The sequence below is a fragment of the Marmota monax genome, unplaced genomic scaffold, assembly GCF_021218885.2.
Source record: "Marmota monax isolate L192 unplaced genomic scaffold, Marmota_monax_Labrador192_F-V1.1 WCK01_AAM20220418_F8-fsc00179, whole genome shotgun sequence".
Taxonomy (NCBI): domain Eukaryota; kingdom Metazoa; phylum Chordata; class Mammalia; order Rodentia; family Sciuridae; genus Marmota; species Marmota monax.
The window spans coordinates 3,982,693-4,009,937 of NW_026695200.1; the positions used below are offsets into that span (position 1 = coordinate 3,982,693).

Below are 27,245 nucleotides of genomic sequence, written 5' to 3' on the forward strand. Positions count from 1 at the left end.
TTATTAACAAGGATGTTTGAAGACTGATGTCAATATATGTCCCTAATGGAACTCTAAAGAAGCATAGATCTGGCAGTATAAAGCAAAATATTGATATATTTATCTAAATCCACTCAAGTATATGAAAATATTATGTCCCAAGTCATCTTCTAGTATATAACCTACAAATAGGGGTCTTGAAAAGTCCAAGAAACTTCAGGCAAAAATGAGTAGTATTCTCACAATCCAAAATAACTATCAGAAGTAAGCATATTACAGAGCTGGGGTTGTAGCTCAGCGGTAGAGCACTCACCTAGCACATGTAAGGCACTGGGTCTGATCCTCAGCGTCACATAAAAATAAATAAATAAAACAAATGCATTGTGTCCACTAACAACTAAAAAGAAAGTATTTTAAGAAAAGAAGTAAACATCTTTCAGAAAACAGAAATCTTGAAATTCATCTATAACTTGCAAAAAAGCCATTTCTAGTTAAGGGAATAGCATTAGAAAATAGAAAACCTATCACTCAAAATCTAAATAAGAGGCAAATATCCATACCAGAAGTCCTATGCAAACATGAAATATTTAGCTATAAAATAAAAAGAACTGCATTATAATAAAAAGAATTGCATTATAAATATGTTGGTTTAAAAAACAGATGGTCAGAAAACTTGTTTTCATATCACCCATATACTTCTAAGACCAAAAGTACCTATCATGTTATACACACTGTCTTAACTTAATGCTTGTTAATAAAACAAAATTGCTTTAAAATTTACCAACTCTGAAAAATAGCATCAAAAACCAATATTGCATCTGTTATGAGTTTCTTAATCAATTTAAGATTTCGCCACTTCCTTAGTGGATAGCTAGTGGTAATAAATCCTAGAAACTACCTTTAGTAGGGATAGTCACTTTGATGGTTCCTTTTCCTTGGGTGCACTTGCAAGTACATAATTGAAAGGATAGAACAGAAGACATATGTACAATCAACACTAGAAAAAATTCAATAGAAAAATAATTACAATCAAGGGTTGGGCTCAGTTGTACAGTGCTCGACTAGCACATATGAGGCACTGGGTTCGATCCTCAGCACCACATAAAAAATAAATAAGTAAAATTAAGAAAGCATAATTACAATCAACTTACCATTCTTTATGTAGTTAACACGAATCTCTAATAGCAGTTCACAAGGAATTAGTTTCCTACCATCAATATGGGTAATTCACTCACTACCTATTAAAAATCTTAGCAGCAAAATCACCCCATCTTACTCACTCCTTTTAAAAATGAATTTTTTCACAGCAGATGAGGTAGAGAGGGAAGATGGGAGGGGAGGGGAGGGGGGATAGTAGGGGATAGGAAAGGTAGCAGAATACAACAGTCACTAATATGCCATTATGTAAAAATGTGAGTGTGTGACCGAAAAAAAAAAATAAAATAAAAAAGAATTTTTTCTCCATAACAAACAAGAAGGAGATATTAGGGTATTCCTTAACTATTTAACTTAAAGACAATTTATTTGTCTCCATAATTTAAATACATCACTATTGATATGGTTAGGAATATTGAAATATAAATTTTAGTGTGTAATTTACAAAGTGTCCTTTTTACATTTTAAGTAATACAACTTAATTATCTCAAATTGCAAATTTCTGTCTCCCTATAAGAACAGTCTGCCCTTCATTTAGTATTTTATAAATGAATACTTACATGCAGGTAGACAATGTTTATCTAAGTCAGTTTGAGACATTAGGATCAGATCTTCTATTCTGATTTCAGGACACTGTAAAAATTGATTAACTAAGGTAAATTTCCAAGGAAAGGCTATCTCTTTGTGCTCATTAATTTCAATTATTTGCAACGAGTCCAAGTCAGTGGCACAATTTCCTTCAGTAAATATTATATCCTTACAAGACCTTGCATTCATCTCTACTTTATTTCAGATATTGTGACATAGTAAAGTAAAAAGCAGAAGACTATTTATGAATTCATAACAACTTAAAGCCCCTGTTTCATGAGTTTCCTATCTGCAAATGTTACCAATCAACACTGGTCATGCACAAAGTAGAAGAAAGTCAGAAAGCAGAAACAAATAGCACAATCATTTTACGTTAAAAAGTAATTTGAATAAATTCCTTAATAGGATTCAATACCAGAAAAAATGTTTTCACTCTGACCTCACCAATATAAATAGGCAAAGAAAAAATATACAAGTATCTCATGGTTTAATTGCTCTATGCATTTATTGTCTATTATTAATGCAGAAAGGGGACAAAAAGCTCACAAACAATCTACACAATTCACAAGACGCAGAGCAGGGATAAAGGTGACTTAGATGAATCAACAGTATTTTAGGGTCTTGGTGGACGCATTCCTGGGGGAGGTGGACCTAGAAAACAAAAAATAAAACAAAATTCAATGAAACAGTCAGAAAAATAATATATATACATTCAAAGCCCTGGCTGCCACTCTCAAGCTCCTGTAATCCCAATTCACCTCTAATTCCTGGTGGTGGGGGCCTCATTCCAGGAGGAGGCATGCCTATTGGCGTCCCTCGAGCAGGAGGAAGCCCAATTGGTGGGCCCATAGGTGGTCTCATACCAGGTGGAGGAGCCATGATGCCTACAAAGAAAACAATTCAGAAATAAAGACCTTATAAGTTGGCTCAGGAAAGTTAGACTTCAGCCCAAAGTAATGTTTAAAGAAATGAGCTGGGGAGTCTACGGCAGGGAGCAGGTTGCGCCCAGACGCTCCGCCCCCCGCCGCGGCCCTCGGGCGTCTTTCCGCCCAGCTCGCCGAGCCTTCACCTCCGCGCCGCTGGGGCGGCCTGCGTCCATCCAGCAGCTAGCGACCGTGGGCCATGGCCGCCGCGGGGAGTTCCCGGCTCCTGCGTATCGCCTCCCCAGCCCTGGGTGGCTCGGCCCGCCGCCCACTGCTCCTCGCCGGACCCCATGCGGGGGCCAGCAGCCTGCCGGGGGAAGCCGGGGCCGGGCCTGGGCGGCGGCGCGCGCGGGCAAGCCGGCCGCTGAGCGTGTCGGCGCGGAGCAGCTCAGAAGATAAGATAACAGTCCACTTTATAAACAATGATGGTGTAACATTAACAACCAAAGGAAAAGTTGGTGACTCTCTTCTAGATGTTGTGGTTGAAAATAATCTAGATATTGATGGTTTTGGTGCTTGTGAGGGAACCTTGGCTTGTTCTACTTGTCACCTCATCTTTGAAGATCACATATATGAGAAGTTAGATGCAATCACTGATGAGGAGAATGATATGCTTGATCTGGCTTATGGGCTCACAGACAGATCACGGGTTGGGCTGCCAAATCTGTTTGACCAAATCTATGGACAATATGACTGTTCGAGTACCTGAGGCTGTGGCTGATGCCAGACAATCTATTGATGTGGGCAAGAATTCCTAAAACTACCATAAGAAGAAATATTTTTGTGAAATTTTACCTATTTTTATAATTTTTAACATAATTAAATGAGAACATGGTTGAATGGGTTTATTCTTATGACTAGCTTTACCGTTTTACTTCACCTTGTATAACTACTGAATTTTGTAGTATTAAACATGCGATTTTTACATTGGTTATAAAAATATTAGTCAAATATTAGAAAACAGCTGAGAATGATGAAAATCTTACATAGTTTACCTTATTTGTGATTAGCGACTTAAGCAAAATGTTACTACATAATCTTATGTCTGCTTATTTAGAAGGCAGGTTAAGAAAAGCTATGGCTATGATTACCCCTGCTTGATGTGGGTGAAGGCAGAGATCTAAAATGGCTTGTCCAGGATGATATGACTAACTAGGAAATTTGTACTGGAACCTGCATCTTATTATTTTAAGTTAGTTTTATGTTCAGATTGATACTGGAGAAATTATGAACATCTTACTTTTAGCACTAATTAAATGTAAATGTGTGTGAAGGAATATTTAGTGAATTGCTTAATTTCCAAGATAGCTATTAACTTTATAAATAAATATTTCAAAATTTTATTCAATGAGAAATGTTTAGTATTCAGTTAGACATTATGACACTGTCAAGTTGATGTCTGTTCTGACTAAACCATCTTTTCTATTTCAAGCAAAACAAACTGTCTTAGCAATCTTTCGAAAATAATGTTAATTTATAGGTTGATTCTTAGAATGGAAATCTTGTGAATTAGCCCCTGAGCCAGAAGACATAAGCAGGCTGCTGCATCCCACTGCCCAGGGGGCGCCATTCTTCTCACTTCAACGTCTGCAGCCTGGGTAGCATAGCATATGCTACAGTCCCAGAAATGAAGGAATATCTTACCAATTATATATGGAAGATATTTGTATCCTTATCTTTGCTATAAATAAATTCATTAAAGGTAAAAAAAAAAAAAGAAAGAAATGAGCTGGGTTCAATCCAGAAAGAAAGAGGGAAAAGCAGCAGCCAATGAGGATCAAATAATTTCTTTTTAAATATTGCTCCTGTTTGTCATCTCCAATTCAAAAAGAATTCCTATTCTTTCATTAAAAACTAATTATATACTCCGAAAACCTCTAATTGAGCACTTAGGTTGTATCTGAATCCATTATCTAAGTCAGTTGTTGTTGTTGTCTCAAACTGACTTAGATAATGGCATATGAACTCTCGGAGACACAAATTATTCTTTTTCACAAATCCCATACCTGGTGGTGGGGTTGCTCTGCCTACAGGTGGGGGTGGAGTCCCCCGTCCTGGTGGGTACTGTGTTGGGGCTCCAGCAATGCTGGCAGTAGCAGCAACAGCAGCAGCTGCTACAGTACCTCTTCCTTGTGGAGTCATTACCTGAGAGGGCAGAGCCAGGAAGACAATAAAAATGAGAAGAAACATGCTCACATTTTTAAACACAGAAAATAAATATTAGGTATGTCCTCTTAAATGCTAAATAATTACTGCAATTTTATACTTGTCTCATTCATATTTTATTTTGCAGCACTGGGAATGAAATCCAAGGGCTTACATATGTCAAGTGCATGCTCTACCACTGAGATACATCCCATCCTGAGTTCTGTAGAGGAATTGCTTAGCATGTGTGAGGAACTAGGTTCAATTCTCAGCACTGCATATAAATAAATAAAATAAAGGTCCACCAACAAATAAAAAATATTTTTTTAAAAATCTTGGTATTATGACATATCAAAGCAGCTATTCGTCTCTTTTTTCCAAATCTGACATGTACATTCGTATTTTTCTGAATAAGCAAATAATAGTTTTACTCCTAACAAGGTGGCTTTAAATACCGAGTAACCATTTTAAGTAACTAGTTTTATTACCTTGCTTTTATATTTATCTCCCTGCTTATTCTATAACATATACTGCTTAAACAAATACACATTTTTAAATATCCTCAATCCAGGGATTTACTCACATTTCCCCATTAAGCTAAAACCCTTTCCTTGTTACCCACCTGCTGGGATGGACCTCCAACTCCTCTGACAGGGCCTGCTAATCCAGCAGGAGCCTGGGGAATTGGTACACCAGCTGGTACTCCTCTGCCAGCTGCCCTCCCAACCCCAGGACCTCCTGCAGCTCCAGCAAGTGGCACCCGAGCAATACCAGTCTGAAATAAGAAAATTTATAATGTAGAACTGAATGACTTACTCAAGTTCTCAGCACTTTTATACAAAAATCAGTTTTACCCACTATGTTCCCAGGCCACCAACCTAACATTAATTTCAGCACTCAAATGGAAAAAATGAGTATATATACCATGGAGATAATTCTCCACATATATATTTTTCAAATTGTTAGGACACATACCATGTGGAAATAAATCGACAACTCCCATGATTACCTAGGTAACCCAGCACATAAAGTAACCCATCAGACAACTTTTAATTCATAAAAGTTCAAATATTAGCTAGCATCAAGTTCTGAACACATTTGACAAAAGTATACTATATTGTGCTTCCCTGGTCCCCCTATTTCAGCCATCTCAAAGAATACAATATTCTCCCACATTTAAATTATTTGCTTTTATATACTAATTAAGAATAAAACAACAAAAAATTACTTTCAAAGACAAAATTTTAAAGAGCTCTGTCCTGCCTGCATCTTCCTTACATCTTTAGGGGGTGGTCCCTCCACAGTCATGGATACCAAGTTCTCCCCACGCAGCAACACCAGACCTAAAACCCGCTTTTCTTCACGCTCTGGCTGCTTTGCATTCTTTGGCCTATGAATAAGAAGAAATTTTAGTGAGAGAAATTTTAGCAATCCTCAAATTATTCATTAAACACAAGTACTAAATAAGACAAAAACTAATGCCAAGATTCTCACTTAAGTTATTCAGTTTAATCCCCTAAATGAAACATTCAGACTCAATTTACATATATAAATAGCAAAGCTCCTTTCCTATTTTAACTATTGTCCTTTCCAGAATATTTCCTGGTTATTACACAAATATTACAAAAAGTGAATTACTTTTGTAAAATATAGATGGAAATGATGAGACTTAGCCTTTTAAGGTAGGCAAAAGTTTCAACTCTATTTCCACATTAAAATGGAAAATAGGGCTGGGGTAGTCGCTCAGTGGTACTTACCTAGCATGTGTGAGGTACTGGGTTTGATCCTCAGCACCACATAAAAATAAATAAATAAAATAAATGTCTATCAACAACTAAGAAAACATTGAAGAAATGGAAAATAAATTTTTAAAATCACTTTTAACTAAATAAATCTTGAATACAAAACTGAAATAAAAGAAATAGTAAAGAGAGAAGGGATACCAAATGGTATTCGTAACACAATTCCCCAACCATAGACAATTATTTTCTCTCCTTCAATGTAAGACTGTCACAGAGGACAGTCAATTAATACTTCTAATTTTTTGAAATACATAATTTGATATTTCAATCATATTGTGCTGTTTTATTCTCAGTAATGCATGATTGTTTTTGCAAATTTACACTAATACATTGGATGTAATGCCTTTAAAGCTCTAACCCAAGTCAGACATGACATTAAGAGATTAGACAATAGACTGGCCCTGCTATAGTTTCTCTACATGAAAGTCACCCTTTATAAACTCTACTTTAGCTCTGCCCTTGGATTTTCACTGCTTTTGCTTCCAACTGTTACCCAATCCTCAGACTTACTTGATTTTCCTGAACTCATCACAATCACAGAGGATCAAATTCATATGCTTGTCAAAAGCCTTAAAGGTGCCAATGAAGATTCGGCCGTCTTGCAGGATACATCTCATTCTATAGTCAATGTGCTGCAGCATCTTGCTACTCTTGCCCACAGTCTGGAATTATTAAAAGGAATGTCAATAGTCAATTTTTCATTTCTTGCCTGCTCCCATATCAATCCAAATCTGGTTTCCTTAACAAGTCCTCTTCCATGCCTTTTCTGCAACATTTCTTCTCTCTCACTAAATATACTAGACCAAATTTTGACCCAGGACCACTAGATTCTTCTAAGAAAACCTTTACTTCTTAAAATTTTAGGCAGTTTTCCCATCATTACTCATTATATTTTTTTCTGAAATCCCTCAGCTCACAGTTGGTTACCTTTTAGAACTATAATCTCTCTTCCCTTCCCAAATACTACCTTTTTTCTAATCATTTGATTTTATAAACTGTTTGTTTTACCCTGAACAAATCTGTACCTAAAATAAAACTACAAATCCCATCAACCTAACTAAAGCATAATGCATGGTATTTCTTAGCTTTGTAAAGACATTCAGATCCATAACACCTACAACAATATTCAGAACTTCCAAATTCTTGTTTCTCCACATTTTCTTTCGTTTTTGTTCCCCTACAGCACCATTTTAGATATTTATCACAGTAACCCTCCCATGTGAGATTTTAATATAGAGTCATGATCTCCCTATATTTTAATATAATGTGGTATTATAAAGCAATATAGAATGTTATTTTTTTTGATACGTCAAGAACCAATTTTGATACTCTTGGAGAATGCATGCTCTATATTTTCAGAATCATGCAATTTTTATTAGGATACTCTATCCAGATAATTTTCATCTATATTAACCAACTGATTCTTTTGTCCCAGCAACTTGAAAGGCCGAGGCAGAATGACAGCAATTTTAAGGCCAGCCTCAGCAATTTAGCCAGACAGTCTTTAAGACAAAAAAAGTTAAAAAAAAATTAATGGGCTGGTGATAGCTCAGTAGTGGAGCACCCCTGAGATCAATCTCTATACTTAAAAAAAAGGAGAAAAAACTTTCCTAAGTAGTCTGTAAGTCTTCAGAAATTAAGAGTCACCAATGGGCAAGATGATTCCTTAAAACAGCAATGATCACCAAAAACTACTTCTGTATTTTCTTACATCATAAGTTATCTTTCTCTTTTCAGCATGATTTGTATAACTTGTACAACCAACCGATAATAGGAACCAGACATTTCTCATCTCCAGTTTTTATTTAATACAAGACTACGTATCTATGGATATATTCTCTTTCCTAACTTTTAAAACCCAAAGCTCCTCACACCTTGGGAAACTATTATTTTGGGCCCTTATAGCATCTTACCACTCCTGTACTTTAATGAACATCTTACCATGATTGCTGTTCCACCAAAGCCGATGTCAAAAATAAAATCTGGGGATCCTTAATACCTAAGGGAAGGCTTGGTACAGATAAAGGTATGATGAAGGTTCTCTTATAAACAATGCAAGCTGGGCAGAAGCTTCATAAATAGGAGACAGAGCCTGCAGAGGAAAGCATGTTATAGCTGCACTGCAATATATCATATTTTAAACAAGTTAATTCTGCACTAAAATCACTGCAACACACATTCAAAACATCCCTCCTCTCACGCTGCCATAGCAAGAGTCTAACAAATTTCAGTATTCCCTCATCTTAACTCCCACATTTGACACACCTAGAGAAATAAAACTCATTTATTTTACCTTCTAATTCTTAAATGTCCCACGTAAGCATGAATTCCCAATTCCAAAATTTACATCAATATCTCAATTATTCCTGAATTTAGTCAATTTTCAACTGCAAGGTTCTCTTTCTTTCCCCTAAATCCTGTTCAAAATGATATTAGGTAATCTTTCTTCACCAAATAATATGAATCTGCTTAAGACTTCCTATGTAGTCAGTTATAGCCAGTACAGTACAGGGTCTCAAACTATTGACCATAATAATTGCAAAGTAAAACAGCAGCTTCACATCAGATGATAGATGAGTAGTCACTGTGTATCTTCTCAAATGAAAGGACATAAAAGCAAAGTAAACCACCTAAGATCAATCATCATAGCAAGGTCAAACTTTTGTAAAATACAGACTTTGAAATGATCATAAACTTGAGACTCTCTACAGAAAAATGTACAAAATATGATTACCAATGACATAACAGGAGAAAATACAAATGGGACATATTCATCTACAAAACAATGTGAATTAAAACCACATGACCAGGGTGCAGTGGAACATGCCTATAATCCCCACAATATGGGAGGCTGAGGTGGGAGGATTGTAGATTTAAATCCAACCTTGGCAACTTATCGAGACCCTACCTCATCATGAAAATAAATAAATAATGAATGAATGAATAAATAAATAAATAGATGGCAAGCATACAAATGCAAAAATATTTCCTTCAAAACTTTTATTTAATGACAAAAATACCCAAAGGAAGTATGAGAACCTAAGTATGTTTTCATGTTACTAAACGTTTCCTCAGATGCCCTTAGAAAGTGATAACATAAAATTTAGGAATCGTACTACAAAAAAAAAATAGTTTAAAGAAGAAATAAAATTTTCACTAAATTTATACTCTATGCTCTGCACTAGGATAATTTATGTTATCACACATTGAGATGCCAAAAATGTACCTGTGGTCAGACATAGTAGCACAAGCCTGTAATCCAAGCTACTCCAGAGGCTGAGGAATAAGGAAAATTAGAGGTCAGCCTGAATATTTCAGGTACACTCCATGTCAGAATTTTGAAAAAAGTACCAGGAACATAACTCAGAGGTAGAGCACTTGTCTGGGTTGAGTCTCTGGGTTCAATCTCCAGTATGCAAAAAATTTTTTAAATAAAATATAAAGTGTGGGTTGGGGATATAGCTCAGTTGGTAGAGTGCTTGCCTTGCATGCACAAGGCCCTGGGTTCAATCCCCAACACCACCAAAAAATTAATTAATTAATTAATTAAAAAAATAAAGGGCTGGGGCTGTAGCTCACTGCCAGTGCACTTGCCTAGCATATGTGAAGCGCTGGGTTTGATCCTCAGCACCACATAAAAATAAACCACATAAAGGCATCCTGTCCATCTACAACTACAAAAAATTTTAAAAATAAAATATAAAGGAACTCCTGGTTGAATAGCTCTCGTCCAAAATGTTTGCTACCAAAAGTCCAAAAGTGTTTCAGATTTCATGTTTTAGACTCTAGAATATTTGCATACACATCTTGAGATACACAGAAGGCAGTAACAAATGTCAAATTCAAATTAATTTGTTTCATATACACCTGGGTAGCCAAAAAAATTGCTAGGTTAAAAAAATTTAATCTGTGGACACCTGCTCATTGAAAAATGCCTTTACTCTGAAGAACAGTTGGGGACAGTGATCAGATTCCAGTATTTATTTACAAGTCCATGTAATTATTACAAAATGTTGGGTATAAAGGATTCAATGAAATGATTTCTCAGAAAAGCTCTCTTCAGATCTCAATTCAAAATGATGGCTATAAACAATCCGTGTTAACTCATGTTGAAGATGTTGAAGAGTAACATTTCAAAAAACAAAAATAAAATCTACAGAGAATTCATCAATAAAACCCTTTTCTTCTAAAGTTTTATTTTCTAAACAAAAACTAAATAACTGAGCATGTATGTGTGCATGTTTGAATGTACAAGTAAATCCTAGGAATTTGGGCATTGTAATGTTGAAACAGAAAATAATTGCAAAATAAAACAGAATACTAAATCAAAATCAAACTTGGAATGTCTTTTTTCCTATTAAAAAAGTGAGCAAGGGCTGGAGCTATGGCTCAGCAGTAGAGCACTCATCTCACATGTGTGAGGTCCTAGGTTCGATCCTCAGCACCGAATAAATAAAAATAAAGATACTGTGTTCACCTACAACTAAAAAAATTAAATTTAAATTTAAAAAAAGTGAGCAACCAACAAAAATACAAACTAAATAAATATTCACTACATTGAAAAATTATGGATAGTATCTTTATTACATTGCTGATTCCAAGAGGAAATACATTAGAGAAAACATGAAAGTGAGAAAAAGACAATAAAAAATAAATAATTAGGGGGACTGGGGTTATGGCTCAGCGGTAGAGCGCTCGCCTAGCATGTGCAAGGCCCTGGGTTCGATCCTCAGCACCACATAAAAATAAAATAAAGACATTGTGTCCAACTACAACTAAAAATATATATTAAAAAAAGAACTATAATTGAAAAATAAAAAATTAGTAAATAAGCATAGGAAAATACTTAGATTCTCTTAACACTCATTGCTAATGAATGTGTGATGCATTTACAACTTTCATTTATGCCAAAATTGGTCAAAGTGAAAAGTGACATACTACATTTGGAAGGTTAAGAAATTAAAACAGTAAATACTTTAAAACTAGACACACACACAAAAATGAAGTCTATCACAAAATGTAATTATAAAACATTCACTAGGGGCTGAGGCTGTGGCTCAGTGGTAGCACACTTGCCTGGCATGTGTGAGGCACTGTGTTCGATTCTCAGCACCACATATAATAAATAAAGGTCTACTGACAACTAAAACATGAATAAATAAAACATTCACTAAGATATTTAATGCCCATTCATAAAAATTTTTCATATAAAGTTGATAATCAATGCAAAATAAAATATGAATAAAACTTTCTAAAAAGCATGCACTATGAAATGTTTGGAAGTGACACAAAAACATGTCAAAATATCAGGGGAGGGACATTAAGTTCAGACTTCTATTGTTTTAAATGTCATACAATGTGCTTATTTTATGACACTGATCATTACAGTATCAGCTCTAACCTGTTTTTTTTGTTGTTGTTGTTGTTTGATTCTCTTGAAATCAGCTAGCTTGATGTTCCAGTATTGCTTTAACCACCTCTTGGTGTCTCAGCTAAGAAGGCCTGTCTCAGTTCCGCCTGAAAATCCACCACAGGTACTTGTTGCTGCTGAGAACGCCTTGGGTACAACTGACACCTATTAAAAGAATACAATATATATATATATATATATATATATATATATATATATATATATATATATATATATATTTTGTATCTATATATTTATATTCATATATATTATATCTATATTTATATGTATATATATATATATACATACACACACATATAAATATAAATACACACATACAAGATACATCTTATTAATAAGATTTTTGTCCATGTGCAATTATATGAAATAAAACACAAAGACCCTTAAACTTACGAAGGTTCTCCTTTATGTTCAGAATAGACCATTTTTACCTAGTAAGTTAACTATTAACACAAAACACAAAATCTTGACACATAAGTATGTGCAAGAAACTAGCAGATACTTACCCAATCTGGAAATATTTTCAAAGAACTATAAAACTAAGAACTATTACTCCTGTAGAAATACTATTAGTACCATATCCATCATTCAATTTCCAATTATCCTAAAATGCTTACTCCCCTGCAATAGAGTGAGGGTATTTGCTCAGCATACATTAATGATGCATAAAGGCTGTCTCATCTGAAGCATTTTCTTCATAAATAAATACCTAATAACTTGCAGAGTCCATGAGATTTGAGGGCTTTCAAACTATGTGATTCAACCATCTGTATTAGTAAGCAGGGAATTCTATAAGAAAACCCTCCACATACCCTGTGGGTCAGTAACCTTGCTGTGAATCTAATAAGAAAGAGATGGCCATGGTGGTACAGTCCTATAATCCCAACTCTAGAGGTCAAGATAGGAGGACCACAAAATGAAGCCCAGTATCAACAGCTTAGCAAAGCCCACAATAAACATCAAAAACAAAGGAGATGCAGCACAGTGGTAAAGTACTCTAGGTTCGATCCTCAGCATGTGCACATGCTTGTTGTCTCTCTCTCTCTCTCTCTCTCTCTCTCTCTCTCTCTCACACACACACACACACACACACATACACACACACACACACAATAAATAAAGGAAATTATAGTTTGCTGATCAACAGGAAAGGTCTGCTATTGATATTAGCAATTTTACCCTGTTGGTAAGGGGAAAAATGATAAAATATATTTGAAAATATTTAATAGCACTGGATTTGGAAATGAGACTGGTACAAGTTTCCACTTTTTTTCTATAGATTTTCCATTGTGTGTTAAACATACTGTTAAATAATAAAGAATTTAAGCCAGGTGCCATGGCATAGACATGTAATTCCAGCGACTTAGGGAGGATGAGAATCATAAGCTCAAGACTAGACAGAGAAGTACCTTGGCAAGACCCTCAGCAACTTGGGATAAATAATAAAAAGGACTAAGGATTTAATTCAGTGGAAAAGAGACCCTCGATTCAATCCCCAGCCCATACATACATACATACATAAAATTAGCTGGCCTCTGTCCCAGGTTATCAGGAAGTCACATCTAACTCCTTGGAATTTACAAAAAGATAGAAATATCTTTATTGTTCTTGGTTTATGCTAGTGAGATAATTCAGATTGGGATATGGCCAGGCCCAAGAAAAAAACAAACAAATATTAAAGAGAAGGCTTCGGAACCTGACTTCCTAAAGACTGATTTCAATCACATGACCAATGTTTCAGTTAATTTTGTCTACATAATGAAACCCCAACACAACAGTGGATTTCTGAAGTTCTGTTATGTTTTCTAATGGGTTTTATCTACTAACATACAGAGTACATCCTGAAAGAATGTAGCTTTATGTTTGAGACCCTCTCAGACCTTGACCTACATTCATTTGTAAGTTTTATAAATCTTGTACTAAGTTGTAGTGTTTGCCTAGCATGCATAAGGCTCTGGGGTTAAATCCCCATAACATTTTTTACAAAATCACACAGATATACCTATAAAGAATATGTACACATATATAGAGAGAGGTATTTGTGTGTTATGTTTTATTTTTAAGTTCTGAGCCATTTTCCCAAATAATCAAATCTGAAAGCACACTGGGAATCACAGATTCACAAGCTAGCTGGATCAGATGTATCATGGCATGGGAACCCTGCAGCTTGTGGGCTAATGTGTGAATTAAGGACAATCAAATGGAGAGAATATTAATATCTGTGAAGTGTGCAATAATTCAAGTTAGTTGGCCTCAGTTACATTTAAATTTTCCTACCCCAATCACCAAATAATAAAATCTACTCTACCAGTGCTGGGAGATGCATGTTAGGCAAGCATTTTATCACTGAGCTATATGCCCAGGGCCTTATACATGTTAGGCAAGCATTTTATCACTGAGCTATATGCCCAGGTCTGAATAATAAATAATCTAAGTATTCCTCATTTCAATCTCACTGTTGCCAAACAGCAACCAGTTCTCTGACCTAACAAAGTCCTAAAACTGTTGCAGGAAGAAGGAAAAAAAAAAACAACTTTGCTTCTTGAAACTTGAATTAAGAGAATTTCCTATTAAGTATCCTCCTTGGTTAACTCTGGGAGCCTAAAGACAACTGAGGTTAAGAATGAGAAAACAAAGGGCTGGGGATGTGGCTCAAGTGGTAGCGCGCTCGCCTGGCATGCGTGCAGCCCGGGTTCAATCCTCAGCACCACATACAAACAAAGATGTTGGGTCCACCGAAAACTAAAAAAAAATAAATATTAAAAATTCTCTCCCTCTTTAAAAAAAAAAAGAATGAGAAAACAAGATGCAGGCTATATAGCATTACACATCACAAAAAGCAGAATATTAATCAGGAAATACATTTGAAGGTATACCTAAAATAGATAGATGACTCTCCAACCCTAATTACCCTTAAACTGAAAATATATCAACCAACAGGGAAGATATTATCCCAAGAACAAGAGATGATGTGGTGACATATCTAATGAAAGACAAAATTACCATCAATTCCACGAGTGGAACAAAAGTCAGCACAGTTCTATTCATACTCATTAGTTTGTGTCTTGTGCTATTTTTATTTAGTTTTGTATTGAACTTTCTAGAATGAATAAAATGATAATTATTTAGGGCTGGAATCAATAGAATCCCTCTAGGCAGAATGGACTCCCATCTTTATTGTTTGGGAGAAGGTAGGATATTAATTGGATAAATATCAATGAAGATTCAGTTTAATAAAATATACAAGTACCTGGCTTATGAAATTTTGAGCTTATATATAAACCATGATACAAGTTCTATTAATCCTACATTTAGACACAGGGTCTCTGGTTTAATTCCTAGGTCCTTGATCCATTTTGAGTTGAGTTTTGTGCATGGTGAGAGATAGGGATTTCATTTCATTTTGTTGCATATGAACTTCCAGTTTTCCCAGCACCATTTGTTGAAAAGGCTTTCTTTTCTCTAATGTATGTTTTTGGCACCTTTGTCAAATATAAGATAATTGTAATTTTGTGGGTTAGTCTCTGTACCATTGGTCTATCAGTCTGTTTTGGTGCCAATACCAAGCTGTTTTTGTTACTATTGCTCTGTAGTATAGTTTAAGGTCTGGTATAGTGATGCCACCTGCTTTACTCTACTTGCTAAGGATTGCTTTAGCTATTCTGGGTCTCTTATTTTTTCCAGATGAATTTCATGATTGCTTTTTCCATTTCTATGAGGAATGCCATTGGTATTTTGATTAGAATTGCATTAATTCTGTATAGTGCTTTTAGTAGTATGGCCATTTTGATAATATTAATTCTGTCTATCCAAGAGCAAGATAGATCTATCCATCTTCTGAAGTCTTCTTTAATTTCTTTCTTTAGTGTTCTGTAGTTTTCATTGTAGAGGTCTTTCACCTCTTTTGTTGATTCCTAAGAATTTTTTTTTGAGGCTATTGTAAATGGGGTAGTTTCCTTCATTTCCCTTTCAGAGGATTTGTCACTGATGTGACATATATACACAATGGAATTTTACTCTGCAGTAAAAGAGAATAAAATCATGGCATTTGCAGGTAAATGAATGGAGTTAGAGAAGATAATGCTAAGTGAAGTTAGCCAATCCCCAAAAAAAAAAAAAAAACAAATACCAAATGTTTTCAAAAGACTGATTCATAGCGGGGTAGGGAGGGGGAGCATGGAGGAATAGAGGAACTATAGATAAGGCAGAGAGATGGGAGAGGAAGGAAGTGAGTAGAGGATTAGAAACGATGGTGGAATGTGATGGTATTATCCAAAGTACATGTATGAAGACATGAATTGGTGTGAATATGCTTTAATACATCCAGAGATATGAAAAAAATGTGCTCTATATGTGTAATATGGATTGTAATGCATTCCGCTGTCATTCATATATATATATACACACACACACACATATATATATAATAAATCCTACATATATATTTCCATAATCTATTTACTCTAAGAATGAAGAGAACTGGAAAAATTATACAATTTCCCTAACTCAATACTCATCTCAGATCCTGCCCCCAATACAGGAAGGACTATGAAGTTTAATATGTAACATACACAGTATATATCAGAAAAACTCAAGTTATGTTTTCATCAAAATCAAACTGTTTCCACAGATATGAACAAGATGGACAGATAACTGGAGAAGGCCACTTCATCCCAAAACAAGATGAGCATGAGATCACTTGTATTAATCTAGGTTCAGAATGTATAAAATTAAAACTCGTAACAAAACACAACAAACACAATGGAACTCCATTTACTAAAAAGATCCTCCCTCAACAGATGCCCTTCCCCATAAACTCTACCACAAGCTCTCTAAACTCTACTGGACACTATAGGAACATTCAAAACTTTGGAAGTTAAAGGGAGATTTTTATGTTGAAGCATTCCCAGGTGCAGAGAGGCTGAGGTAGAAGAATTGTAAGTTCAAGGCCAGTTTAGGAATGTTAGTGATACTGGTATCAAAATGAAAAAAAAAATATATAAGCCAGGCACAGTGGCACATGCATGTAATTCCAGGGACTTGGGAGCCTGAGGAAGAATAATCCCAAATTCAAGGCCAGCCTCAGAAACTTAGGGATGTTCTAAACAACTTAGCAAGACCCTCTTTCAAAAAATTGTTTAAAAAGGGCTGGGGATGCAGCTCAGTGGTAGAGCACTTGCCTAGCATAAACAAGGCCAAATCCCCAGAAACTCAAAAATAAAAACACACTCAAAAAATGATTTTAATTCCTAAAAATTAGAAGAAATGGGGAAATCTTTATTCTCACCAGTAATTTCAAATGTGCTAATCTTTTGGGCATGGCAGCATACACCTGTAATCCCAGGGATCTGGGAAGCTGAGGCAACAGGATTCCAAGTTTAAGGCCAGGCTCCATGATTTAGTAAGACCCTCAGCAACTTAGCAAGACTCTGTCTCAAAATTTTAAAAATGACGTAGTTCAGTGGTATAGAACCCCTGGGCTCACTTCTCAGTGGCCCTACTAAATAAAAAATAAAATAAAATGTGCAATCCTTTGACAATCTTTCATATATACAATGAATACGTGACAACAATAAGACATTAACTGTTACCTACCTCCTACAATTTAAAAAATACTACAGTTAAGGAAATAAATTATTATACACTGCATTTTAGAATGATTGTTCATATCCTCACCGTTAGAAGCCAAGGAATGCAAACAAAATAAGTATCAAGGGCAAGGGTTGTGGCTCAGAGGTAGAGAGCTCGCCTAACATGCGTGAGGCACTGGGTTCAATCCTCAGCACCACATACAAAAATAAAATAAAGATATTATAAAAAAAAAAAAAACAAAATAAGTATCAAGTAGGTTAATAATTAAAATAACCCTAATCTATAAAATAATATAGAATTACATATATCACTATAGCAAGATCCCCAAGACATACTGTCAGAAAGAAAAGAATCACAAATCGCAATGTATACAAACAGACATATAAGCATGTATAGGATGAATTCTGAAATGACAAATACCAAGTACTTAAAAATTATCTCTGGAGTGGGAAGAGAAATGAATTGATAGTGGTTTTAAGAAGAGACTCTCTAGGCCGGGCAGAGTGGCACATACCTGTAATCCTAGTGACTCAGGAGATTGAGGCAGCAGGATTGCAAGTTTAAAGTCAGCCTCAACAATTTAGTGAGACCCTAAGCAACTCAGTGAGACCCTGTCTCTAAATAAAATATTTCAAAAAGGGCTACGGATGTGGATCAGTGGTTAAGTGTCCCTGGGTTCAATCCTTGGTACCAAAAAAATGAAGAAGAGACTCTCTAGTGCCCCAACACCCTTGTCCTGTTCTAGGACTTAGGGTCTCAGGGACACTAGACAGGTGTTCTATCAATACCTGTTCAATCAATCTCACCATTTTACCGTATCATCTATATTACATTCATGTGTTTTTTTAACTGTTTATTTTTAGTCTCTTCATTCCATGATATTTTTGTTCTAAACTAAAACATGATTCTGACCTCAGTTGGTTCTCAGCCCAGACTGTACTCACTCTTGATTGCTCAGTGAGGCTGTCCTTCTACGTTTGACTTGGACTTCCACTTCTGGCACGTGCTGTTCTGTAGTTCGTCTCAGGTGTAAGCGATCCCTGAAACAGGTAAAAAAGAATTATTTGGTAGACTTCATCAATATATGAAGCAACTCATGATTGACTTATGAAACTGTCCAAAATCCAATTAAAACAAAATAAAACTAAAATATTAGAAGATCTTTACCCTTCAAACAATCAGGATCTTGACTATCACAGACAATCTGGTTTTAAAAGATCAAGAAATGAAAGACATATTCACTTCCATTTATATTTACTCATCTGTACAGAAAAATACTCACACGCATTCAGTAACATATCACCACTACATACTCATTCTTCTGGCCAAAAATAGCAAAGCTATTTCCAAAAGTGGCTTGGGAAGCATATTTTAAAATCATAATAAATAGTATTTTGTATAGTGAAATTATAGAACATTAAGTTTAAAGGGAAAATGTCTATTTTTAAAAAATGGAGCCTAAATTAGAAAAAAAATATATTCTATGCTTTCACAGTTATATCAAAATGAATCCTATTGGGCTGGGGCTGTTGCTCAGTGGCAAAGCGCTTGCCTAGCATGTGTGAGGCAATGGGTTCGATTCTTAGCACCACATAACAAAAATAAACAAAGGAAATAAAGGCATTCTGTCCATCTATAACTACAAAAATATATTTTAAAAAAATGAATCCTATTGACATGTGTAACTAAAAACGAACTGATTTTTTTAAAAGTCTTTTGCACAAATTTTGCTTTAATATTTGCAAAACAAGGGTTGCTTAATCAAAAAGCTACCAACACAGAGGAAAAACACCACCATAATAAGATCTGCAGACCATCTCATAAAATGGCTGTCTTAGGAATAGAATCAAATCAACCACCGGAGGCAGCCATGTTAGGAAATGTAGGAATTACTCATAAAACTTCGATTCAGAAATTCCGCTAGAAGACAGAAAAGACCTTTTATAAAAGTCAAGCAACTAATGTTTTACAGATACTATGCACCCCCAAATCCAATTATCTGCACACTTTTTTTCTGGTACTTAACCCAGGGGTACTTTATCACTGAGCCACATTCACAACACCTTTTTTTTTTTAAACAAGGTTTTCAATTGGTTAGGGCCTCACTTAATTACTGAGGCTGGCCTTGAACATGTGCCAACATGCCTAGCATCCTTCCTACTTTTAAAAGTAGTATCTGAGTTTTAGAATAAAACAGGTTAGTAAACTCTCCCTATTATTTTATTGCTTTAAGATGCATGCCTGTAATCTCAGCAGCTTAGGATCAAAGCCAGTCTCGGCATGAGGGGTCAAGCAACTCAGTGAGACCCTGTCTCTAAATAAAATACAAAATAGGGCTGGGGATGTGGCTCAGTGGTTGTGTGCCCCTGAGTTCAATCCTCAGTATCCCTGCCCTTAAAAGAAAGAACTATAAGTATTCAAATTAAGGCATAAAATGATTTTTAAAAATCATATATATATATATATATATATATATTCTGCCAGGCACGGTGGCACACACCTGTAATCCCAGCAGTTTGGAAGGATGAAGCAGGAGGACTACGCATTCAAAGCTATTGTTAACAATTTATCGAGGACCTAAACAACTAATTTAGGGAGACCCTGTTTCTAAATGAAATATTTTAAAAAGGGCTGGGGATGTATCTCAGTGGTTAACCCCTAGGTTCAATCACTGGTACCCAAAGGGGGGAAAAATCACAAATGCCTATACCTTAAGATTTTTACACAGGGGCTAGAGGAGTTGTGGCTCAGAGAAAGAGCACTCACCTAGCATGCATGAGGCACTGGCTTTGATCCTCAGCACCACATAAAACTAAAATAAAGGTATTATGTCCACTTACAACTAAAAAATAAATGTTTAAAAAAAAGGTTTTTACACAGTAAAATTTACACATTGCTAATTTTCGTGACCATGGAGTAGGTCCTTTAAATGAGCTCTGAGGACAAGCAAGATAATAAATAAATAAATTTGACTTTAATAAAAGGCACTAAAAACAGTGAAATGAAGCCAATGAAGTGGTACACACCTATAATCTAAGCAGCTCAGCAGGCTGAGACAGGAGAATCTCATGTTCAAAGCCAACCTCAACAATTTAGCAAGTGAGACCCTCTCTCAAAATTTAAAAACAAAAAATTAAAAATATAAAAAACAAAAAGGGCTGAGGATGTAGCTCAGTGGTAAATTAAAATCCCCAGTACTCCTCCCTTCAAAAAAAAAGGGAGAAAGATAATCAAGAAAGGAAAAAGTATATAAATTATATATGAGATGAGAGTCTAATATTCAAAACAAAAAGAAAGGTTCTTTGGAAGTGATAGATAAATTTATGGCACTGATAGAACCTCCAAACATCAAATTATATACATTAACTATCTAAATGTTTTTGTATGTTAATCACACCTCAAGAGTGTTTATAAAGTCTTAGACCCAGAATATAAAAGAACTCATACAAATACAGCAATAAAAAGCAAAAAATCTATTTTCTAAATTGGTAAAGAAGAGCTGGTAATATAGATTAATGGTAGAGTGTTTACCTAGCTTACAGGTGGTCCTGTATGTGATCCCCAGCACCAGCACTTCCCCGCAAAATCAAAATGGGTAAAGGATCTGAATACACAGTTCTTCAAATAAGATATATAAATGGCCAAATATCACATGAAGTTCCTACTTCATTAATCACTAAGCAAATGCAAATCAAAAGCACTATAATAATATAATAATATAATATAATAATATAATAATACTTGAAAACACTAAAGTTGGGAAGGAGATAGATAAAATGCTAGTTGGAATATAATATGACACAGCCCTTAGCACTACATAAAATGTGTTAATCATAAGATAAAAATAATGATCTAACAATTCCTCTACAAGATATATGATACTAAAACACTAAACTTGTAGCACACTAATGTTCCCAAAGGGATAACACATAATAGGCAAAAAGCATTAATAATTAAATGCCTATTGGCTGAAGGATAAATAAATTGTCATTATATGATATTGCCTACACAATGGAATATTATTTTTTTTAGAGTGAGAGAGAGAGAGAGAGAGAGAGAATTTTTTAATATTTATTTTTTAGTTATCAGCGGACACAACATCTTTGTTTGTATGTGGTGCTGAGGATCGAACCTGGGCCGCATGCATGCCAGGCGAGCGCGCTACCGCTTGAGCCACATCCCCAGCCCCCACAATGGAATATTATTGACCCATAAAAAAGGAAATACTGAAACATGCTATGAGTTCACAAATGTACTTAATAATTAAATGCATTCTCTTAATTTAACACAATAAAAAAAAACTATCAACCAAATTATGTTAAGCCCAATATGGTATAACTACAAATACTCCACTATCAAAAAAATCTATACTTTTACCCTTATCAGTTCCTCAGAGTGAAAAAAAAAATCTCATTTCAGTTAAAAAACTTACAAAAATATCCTAATATTTCAATTTTTAGTCTAAATAAATCATGTATGAACTTTATTTCAAAAATGTTGGTTTGTGTCAGATACAATCACATATGCACAGGTACATTTATAAACTTCCTTACTGTATCCTCAACCCAGAAACCAACATTATAGAAAATTAACTAGTTCAGAAAAAAATGAAATTATAAAAATATTAAAATTTTTCTGAAATCAAAATCCAGAAATATATTGAAAAGTAAAAACTAATGGGATACCACAATTTATTATTATATCATTTCCTATAAAAATGTTTGATATACTTTATATTTTAAAATTCAATAAAGACCTCAGGAATTTTTAAACATTAGCTAACAGTAGATCCTTCCCATCTGCACTTCCCTAATATAGGAAGGATCAATGCCTCCAAAACAAAGAGAATTATGAAAAAGGAGAATTCTGGGCCAGTTAGTACTCAGAAATTGCTACAGAAAAGGGGTAATTTATATATACTACTTTTACCAGTTTCAGAGGATGTCATCGTCAGCACAATTACTCAAGTTCCATGCCATAAAAGTGGAGGGAAAGATAGTGCTGATCCATACAAAAGAAATAAGATTAAAATTTCATTGTCCTTTGTAATGATAGGGCAGCACTTATAATTCTCCCTGGAGAATTATGTAGCTCAGCAGTAGTGCACTTGCCTGGCATGTGAGGCACTAGAGTCAATTCTCAGCATCAAATATAAATAAATAAAATAAAGGTCTATCAACAACTAAAAAAAAAATTAAATAATAATTCTCCCTACAAATGGCTAAATAACAGCATAGTGACATATAAAAAATTTATAATGCTATCCATATTAAATGTGAAATTTGTTGGAAAACAAAAATGAACAATTAGAAGACAGTGGGTATGAGAGATAAAAATGTAATAAAACACTGATCAAATAGAAAAGGGAAATAAACTAAGCTAACAGCTTGCTTTGAACAGCAAGTTTTCCCTCAATCAAGCTTCCTTCATCTAAATCACCTGAAGAATTTGCACTCCTCCTTTTCAAAAAGCCCCAGCAAAGTGCTGAACAGATCAGAGACCTAAAAATCTTCAGATGCCTTGAAACAGGATGAGGTCTTTCCAAAGTGATCTGCCATATTGGGATGGTGAGTCGGAATCAAAGAGTACAAAATGGCAGGCCAGCCTACACAGTTTTTTATAAACAGTCAAAAGACTCAGAAGTTAAACCAAAATGTATCTGCAGCAACATCTTCCTACGAGCCAGCAAAAAATGATCAAATAATAAATACTGCCCACAATATTCTATTTTTCTAACTACTAAAAATAGAAAACTCCATAACAAAACTTTTCAAGCTAACTAGATTTGCCTTGTTAATTTCAACTGAAGAAAACCAGACATACTGCGTACCAAAGATAAAATGAAAAACATGATTAAATGAAGATAAGCACAAAGGAAAACAAAATCCTTAAAGGCAAAAAAGATTTTAAAAAGTAATGGTATATAATAATCCTATCATTTGGTTCATTATTCTTTCTCATCAAATTTTCACAGTAGTTCCAACTTCAAAAATTATCAAAAGCTTAATTTAAAAATTCTTCTGTAGGCAATAGTCTTGAGCAGTGATTCTAATCCCATGCACATCCCCAAACCAATAGGGCTCTCACCACTTTTCTGATCCTGTTTTATTCTCTTTTAACAAACACAACTGTAAGATCATAGGAGCCCAAGATGATTCAATGTTTGGCATGCTCCTGATTCCCCTACTTTAATAAAATTATCTCTTTGGTGGATAAAAAAATTGGACATCAGAAGTTTAAACTAATATACACTTGATGGTAGATGCAATTATTAAATTATCAAATCTCGAAAAGGAAGGGGATTGTGTAAGGGGTTACTGAATGCACTTTGAAATTAGACCATACAAAACAGTAAAAGAACAATCTACAAAAATTAAAAGGTGACTTTGAAAACAAATTTGACATCTCCACCAGTGATAGAGGCTGCCTCAAGCAGCACGTCAGGTACCTGGTGGATGCACATTTGATGTCCTATAGACCCTTACCACTCCAGTCTACTTCAGCACAGAAAAGGAGGGTCACAGGACAGCTGTGGAGACTGCAAATTCCTGACCTCTCCTTCATTTCACACTCCTTCATCCACCACACCCCTACCGTGGTACTGTGGGGAAAGGCCTGCTGCCAAGTCTTCTGAGTATGTGCAATCCTGCCTTCTTTCCCCCACCCTCCACTGCGACACAATAGGGAATGTGAGGTAAAACCGCAGCTGTTATAGCATCCAGGTGAAGGGGTGGCTTCTATCCTCTCCAAGCTGATGCTGCATAACCATGTTCTCAGCTACCAACCGCATGGCAGGTAGAAGCAGCTATCCTCCCCACTGCGCCTGCGCACCCCGCACCCTTCACTGCAGTACTTTGGGGAGGGGGCGGACACCTCACCCAACATTTCTCCTACTTCATCCAAGCACTTTCGAGAGCATATGGCTGAAATTTCAGCAGGGCAAAAATGAGAAATCAGGTGCAAACAGTGCCATACCTGCTGTGACATGATGAGGAGGGGGCGACCACCAGCCCCACCCTGCTGCGCCTGCGCAGACTATTGCCTCTGCAGCAGCGGCCATCTTTGGGAAAGTGCACAATGGCGGTGATGCAAAATATTACCCTCTTCCAATCCTGAGATAGCCTTTGAAAACTATATTATGATAAGTAAAAACAATGAAAAACAATGCCTCTGTGGCATCACCTCACACATCTGTCAGAAGATGCACAACACTAAATTGTGCACGCCATTTCCCTTTCTTACACATTAGCCACCTAAGTGAAGAAATCATAAAGGAATAAAATAGACAAAAAAAAAAACAAACTAAATTTCTGTAACTAGCACTTCATTGTAGGGGCACAGCAGCTTAAGAAAGCGAAAAGCACAATCATAAAAATCAAAATGCACAACAGCCAAAGATCATGTGAAAATTAATGTTCCTTCAAAGTCTCTACTTCTGTCTGCAACCATCCGTCCTCTCACCCCCTCCCCCTCCACACCAGAGGTCATTCTGCTGACCCACTCAGTCACTTCGGACACCCAGCAGGCCCTGCCATTACGGCCATACGCACCAACGAACGTTCCCCGCACTACCACTGCCACTGTGAGCACCCCAATGTCCCCCACTACATCCACCACCGCTTCCCCACTCTTCCCACTCACATCAGAAACCGTGGTGGCCTCAACAACAATATGGGCTCTCCAACTTACCCTCGAGCCCCCAGCCCTCCAATGGCCCTGCATTACCTGCTGAACTATAGCTGTACCATCTCCGTTACAAGCAAAATCAGACAAAATACTCCAGTGCCCCGTAGATACCTGCTGTACCTCCCCCACCAACTTCACCTCGGCATTACCCACTACCAGAACTACTCCGCGGTCACCCTGGCATAACCCCTAAACTGCACCAGGGTCCCCTCAGACAACCGCCCAAACTATGTGGCATTGAATTCCTTCCCTAAAACCACGGTAGTCCCCTCAGTATATCCACTTCCATCCGTGCTACAGTAACCTCGCCCTATCCCGTAAGCTAAATCACTCGGTACTATGGACCAGCGCGGCATGGTCATCTCCACATACCGTCCCCGAAACTCAGAGGCACTTGTATACCTTTCCTTCATGGCGCTGAACGGTGAGCCCCACCCCTGGTCATGGACACCTCAGCGGACCCTCAGCGGTCCTCGGTCACCCTCAGTATTCCCCCACAAGACCGCGGGCAACCCACTGTAACTGCCTCGTAATTGAAAGGTAAAGGTTCACCCACGAAAGGAACTGTCGCGGCATTACAGATGAGAGGATGCGGCAAAATGCCGCACGACACCAAAGAACAGAAGAGATAAATTCCAAGCCTCCAAAGGTGTCTATCTGGTTCTCCAAAACAAAGGGCTAAAGGCCCTGAAGTTCCTGTTTTGTACAGTACTCCATTTAGTAGACAACAAATGAAAGTTCCCCAAGATAACAGAAGCCACCAAAACTGCTGACCTTGCTCGCTCCATCGCGTCGCTGACCGCTCCTCAGACCGAGGAGCCAGGCATCTCCAGGGGCCGCTCTGCTCTGCGCAAGACTGCCGCAGCGCAGATTTACCGCACCTCCGGTCGGCGCATGCGCACCAATTCCCCCCAGTGCTGCACATGCGTGTCTATTTGCCGCAATGCAGAGGGTCCCATGTTCTCAAACCAGAATGACCCGAGTGCATTGGTTATTGGACCCCAATAATCCACATCTCTGATGCCTTAACTGAAGGACTTAAAAAACCACAAACATCTAAAATTAATGAATCTGTCTGCCTATTTTTGTTTGTTTATTTATTTTAATTTTAAGATTATAATATTAGGTATTTCTGCTTTTTTAAATTATTTTTTAGCTGTTATTGGACACATGCCTTTATTTTATTTATTTTTATGTAGTGCTAAGAATGGAACCCAGTGCCTCGCACATGCTAGGCGGGTGCTCTACCGCTGAGCCACAACCCCAGCCCAGGTATTTCTGCTTTTTAAAAATAGGTGTAAAGCTGTGAAGAAATAATCCTTGGTTTCAAAGAAGCCTTTGCAGATGTCACAAGCCAAATAATCCTGACTTACTGTCTTTATCAGGTTTTACTCTATGCAGTACACAAAACTGCTTCAGAAAAGTTAAATTAACCAAAACCACAGTCAACACAAATATGCCAGATTCCTGAAATACTATCCAGAAGAAAATATTCCTCTCTCTAAAAAGATGCTATGTTGTTCAAATCTAGCAAACTATTCCCCCTTTTTGAATTAATATTTCTTTTGTAAACTGTCAAAATTATTCCCCAAAATCAGAATGTAAACTCTTTAATACTAGGGGCTGGGATTGTGGCTCAGTGATTCTCAGCACCATGTAAAAAATCAATAAAATAAAGGACTACTGACCGAGGCTAGGGTTGCAGCTCAGTGGTTGCACACTTGCCTCGGATGCATGGAGCACTGGGTTCAATACTCCGCACCACATAAATAAATAAAATAAATGTATTGTGTCCATCTACAACTAAAAATTTTTTTAAATATTTATTTATTTTTTCTAATTGCAGTTGGATACAATACCTTTATTCCCTTCATTTATTTTTATGTAGTGCTGAGGATGGAACCCGGGGCCCCCGCGCATGCTAGGCAAGCTTTCTACTGCTGA

The 27,245-nt window shown here is 36.3% G+C and overlaps 3 protein-coding genes across 7 annotated transcripts; 1 reads left to right on the top strand and 2 right to left on the bottom strand.

Moving 5' to 3' along the window:
* Positions 1–2,202: 2,202 nt before the first annotated feature.
* On the bottom strand, positions 2,203–12,012 carry Snrpn (small nuclear ribonucleoprotein polypeptide N). 2 transcript variants are annotated; one of them, XM_046428824.1, is made up of 8 exons: positions 11,994–12,012; positions 8,534–8,602; positions 7,103–7,254; positions 6,069–6,180; positions 5,413–5,565; positions 4,652–4,790; positions 2,481–2,606; positions 2,203–2,373 (listed from the first exon to the last, which is right to left on the bottom strand). In XM_046428824.1, the coding sequence occupies exons 2-8, from the start codon at positions 8,534–8,536 to the stop codon at positions 2,336–2,338; spliced, it is 723 nt and encodes a 240-aa protein (XP_046284780.1). In that variant the 5' UTR covers positions 8,537–8,602; positions 11,994–12,012; the 3' UTR covers positions 2,203–2,335. The 2 variants fall into 2 exon arrangements, with proteins under 2 accessions (XP_046284780.1, XP_046284779.1); XM_046428823.2 differs by lacking the exon at positions 11,994–12,012 and having other exon boundaries at positions 8,534–8,673.
* On the top strand, positions 2,716–3,485 carry LOC124082349 (adrenodoxin-like). The gene has a single exon (XM_046428827.2). It carries the CDS (start codon positions 2,845–2,847, stop codon positions 3,352–3,354), a length of 510 nt encoding a protein of 169 aa, XP_046284783.1. The 5' UTR covers positions 2,716–2,844; the 3' UTR covers positions 3,355–3,485.
* Positions 7,103–26,214, bottom strand: Snurf (SNRPN upstream open reading frame). Of its 4 annotated transcripts, none has more exons than XM_046428830.2 (4): positions 26,076–26,214; positions 18,560–18,655; positions 11,994–12,167; positions 7,103–7,254 (listed from the first exon to the last, which is right to left on the bottom strand). In XM_046428830.2, exons 1-3 carry the CDS (start codon positions 26,087–26,089, stop codon positions 12,062–12,064), a joined length of 216 nt encoding a protein of 71 aa, XP_046284786.1. In that variant the 5' UTR covers positions 26,090–26,214; the 3' UTR covers positions 7,103–7,254; positions 11,994–12,061. The 4 variants fall into 4 exon arrangements, with proteins under 4 accessions (XP_046284786.1, XP_046284784.1, XP_058430074.1 ...); XM_046428828.2 differs by lacking the exon at positions 7,103–7,254 and adding an exon at positions 8,629–8,684; XM_058574091.1 differs by lacking the exon at positions 7,103–7,254 and adding an exon at positions 8,629–8,707.
* Between the last annotated feature and the right edge of the window lie 1,031 nt (positions 26,215–27,245).

Bases quoted from the DNA above. Each gene is read 5' to 3' on its own strand.
- Snrpn (XM_046428824.1), bottom strand. The intron at 6,181-7,102 runs GTAAGTCTGAGG...TCTTATTCATAG, and splicing joins GATGAGTTCAGGAAAATCAA to GCCAAAGAATGCAAAGCAGC. The intron at 5,566-6,068 runs GTAAGGAAGATG...TTCTTATTTCAG, and splicing joins AGGGACCACCCCCTAAAGAT to ACTGGTATTGCTCGGGTGCC.
- LOC124082349 (XM_046428827.2), top strand. From the start codon at position 2,845: ATGGCCGCCGCGGGGAGTTCCCGGCTCCTGCGTATCGCCTCCCCAGCC.
- Snurf (XM_046428830.2), bottom strand. The intron at 12,168-18,559 runs GTGAGTACAGTC...TTCTTTTAATAG, and splicing joins GCCTCACTGAGCAATCAAGA to GTGTCAGTTGTACCCAAGGC.